This window comes from Lactuca serriola, chromosome 8 (genome assembly GCF_051521515.1).
Source record: "Lactuca serriola cultivar US96UC23 chromosome 8, Lser_US96UC23_V15, whole genome shotgun sequence".
NCBI classification, from domain to species: domain Eukaryota; kingdom Viridiplantae; phylum Streptophyta; class Magnoliopsida; order Asterales; family Asteraceae; genus Lactuca; species Lactuca serriola.
In genome coordinates this window covers 17,140,165-17,142,715 of record NC_136415.1, presented here as the reverse complement: position 1 = coordinate 17,142,715, position 2,551 = coordinate 17,140,165, and the positions used below count along the sequence as shown (strand labels likewise).

Here is a 2,551-nt window from a genome sequence, read left to right as displayed (position 1 = left end):
CCCATTTTGTCAATACATTTTAATGTTTGTTATTTTTAAAAGTTACTCTATTTTATTAAATATAGAAAATAAAAATAAGTAGCTTTTATAAAAAAAAAAAAAAAAAAAAAAAAAAAAAAAAAAAAAACAATATCATTAGTGTAATTAATTTATTTGAAACATATAAAACATGTCTCACAAAACTAGATTTCAACTAATAGTTCTGGCAAAACTAGATAAGACCCAACGGCTTTTGGCAAATTTAGTTAAAAACTAAAAACTACTTAAAATAGTTTTTAGATTTAGAACTTTTTGCTTAGAGTAATAAGTTTTTTTTATTAAAAAAAAAGGTTAATAGAAGTCTTATATAAAAAAATAACATGTCTTGCAAGTAGGTCACAAAAGTGATACCATGTTTAGTTCATTACATTGATGAGAAAGACACTACTGCAATTGCCACCACATGACATGATATTGCATACTTTTTTAATAGAAGGTTTCTAGGTCTCTCACTACATAAAAAAAAAACTTACTGATAAACAAAAATCACACACCATCTCTAAACCTACAACTTGATGATATTCATAACACTAGAAACAAGAAACTTTTCTTCATCAGACAGCAGCACCTTCATTCAGAAGCATCTGATCAAAATGCCAAACACCTGACAAATTTGTAAAAAGTTAGGTTGTTCTTTCTATAACAAATCACCAATAAATGAAAATTCATATCAATAATTTTACCATGTCCTTTGCCAACTCTTCTTAGTTGAGCAACATACTCGGATATCTTTTTGATTGCTTCAACCTTTTTTTATTACATTAATAAATAAATGTCAGTATAATTATAATTTTTACTCCAATAAAATACAAAATTTCGGTTTTAAATTTGGGATTCACCTGTTCACCGAGAAATTCACTTTCTACAAAATCAGCTAATTGCACATCATTGTTCCTGTTGGCTACCTGGTTTCATTTCATTTCACCCAACATTTGCATATCAGAAACTTTAATCCTTCTGTGGTTATATGCTTAAAAGTAAAACCAAAGGGCATTTACGTAAATACCTCATGGAGGTTTAGGAGTTTCTCATTTGTCAACTTCTCCAATGACAAAGCAAGCTCCATGGCTAGTATCAAAAGTATTGAAAAAAATAAATATAGAAGCTTACAAGTGAACATTTAGAGCACATAGAAGGGATATACAGAACTTACCATACAATGCATCACCTTTCTCTTCATGATCAAACTCAGATAACGGCATTAAAATAGAATTCAGCTTCACTTTTCCACCTCTTTTGTTCTGAAAGCAGAAAGATTCATCATCATTTTGATCCAAATATATAGCAAATAAAAAGCTAGAGATCGGTGATAAATGATAAAACACCTGGTACTCCATGAATTTCTCGGCATGCTCTCTTTCCTCTTCGCTAGACTCCTTAAAGAATCTGTAAAGTTACAAGTATTATAAATGAATACACCAGTTAATCTTACATTCCAATTCGTTATAATGAGATATATCATGTATATATATGATAGTAGTAGCAACTTACTTGGCTAAGCCCCTAAGAGCAACATTGTCCCGATCAAAGTAGGCATACAGAGCATGGTATACATAGGAAACATTGTACTCAACACTGAAACAAAACACGAAATATCATCAGATATAAGCAAAACAAGTATAAGTAGAACTTTATCATACAGATTAAAGATGCAGGACAATGATGGGATTCTCCTATAACTTTTATCATACACATGGTGGGCAGTTTGGCTTCACGATAAGGTCTAGTTTTAAGTTCGAATAATCAAAGTTCCAAAATCTAAACATAGAGCAACTGTATAGAATCACACTCTATAAACTATAGATATGTCCAGTTGTTTAGTCTAGAGACATGTAATGCTAGCATAGAGTATTACTATACTAAATATAAAAAATGGCAGTGAAAACCGTAAAATTAATGAAGCTAGAAATCAAAAACTAACTCCAGAAAAGGAAAACCTACTTGATCTGTTCGTTGATGGAAGCTTCAGATTCGTCAGCATATTTCTGGCGAGCAAGAGATTGTTGAGGAAGAGAGGGGACAAGACTGAGCTCCTTCTTTACCTCCTCAAATGGTTCAAACACAACTCCAGCAAGTGGGCTGTGGTTCGAAGAACCACCTTTCACCGCCGCACAAACGACAGGCGACGGCGTCGAGAGAGAAGAAGATGAGAAGCGAAAACAGCCGAGATTATTATCGGCGGTGGCTCCGTTGAAGAAGTTGAGGGTGGGAGGGGTTTTGAGAAGCATAATGATAATTTCAAGAGAAATACGCACAAACTGGAACGGATAACAGGGGAAGTGAAGAAGTTTTCAAGTGAGTGATAAAGGAAGACGAAGATGGATGCATAAATATAGGGAATCGGCGTTAATGCTGAGCCGTAGGATGATGCGACACGTGGAGGGATAAGATTGAGTGAGTCAGGTGGCGCGTGGTTGGCTTGTGGCATATCTGGATATTTTTTGCTTTTTGTGTTTTCGGGGTGGTGCGTTATCCAATGATTTATTGGCACGATCGAGACCATATCAAATAA

The 2,551-nt window shown here is 33.8% G+C and overlaps 1 protein-coding gene across 1 annotated transcript; it reads right to left on the bottom strand.

Annotated features, from left to right (window-relative positions):
* Positions 1-342: 342 nt before the first annotated feature.
* On the bottom strand, positions 343-2,337 carry LOC145069873 (ferritin-4, chloroplastic-like). The gene is made up of 8 exons (XM_079016819.1): positions 1,981-2,337; positions 1,531-1,614; positions 1,365-1,425; positions 1,193-1,280; positions 1,046-1,107; positions 879-944; positions 723-786; positions 343-643 (listed from the first exon to the last, which is right to left on the bottom strand). The coding sequence occupies exons 1-8, from the start codon at positions 2,265-2,267 to the stop codon at positions 594-596; spliced, it is 762 nt and encodes a 253-aa protein (XP_078872945.1). The 5' UTR covers positions 2,268-2,337; the 3' UTR covers positions 343-593.
* Positions 2,338-2,551: the final 214 nt, after the last annotated feature.

What these genes read in the sequence shown, in the direction of transcription:
- LOC145069873 (XM_079016819.1), bottom strand. Translation starts at nt 2,267, where the DNA reads ATGCTTCTCAAAACCCCTCCCACCCTCAACTTCTTCAACGGAGCCACC. An exon ending in TCCATCAACGAACAGATCAA is followed by an intron (nt 1,615 to 1,980) that starts GTAGGTTTTCCT and finishes GTTTTGTTTCAG; the next exon opens with TGTTGAGTACAATGTTTCCT. An exon ending in AGAAATTCATGGAGTACCAG is followed by an intron (nt 1,281 to 1,364) that starts GTGTTTTATCAT and finishes TTCTGCTTTCAG; the next exon opens with AACAAAAGAGGTGGAAAAGT.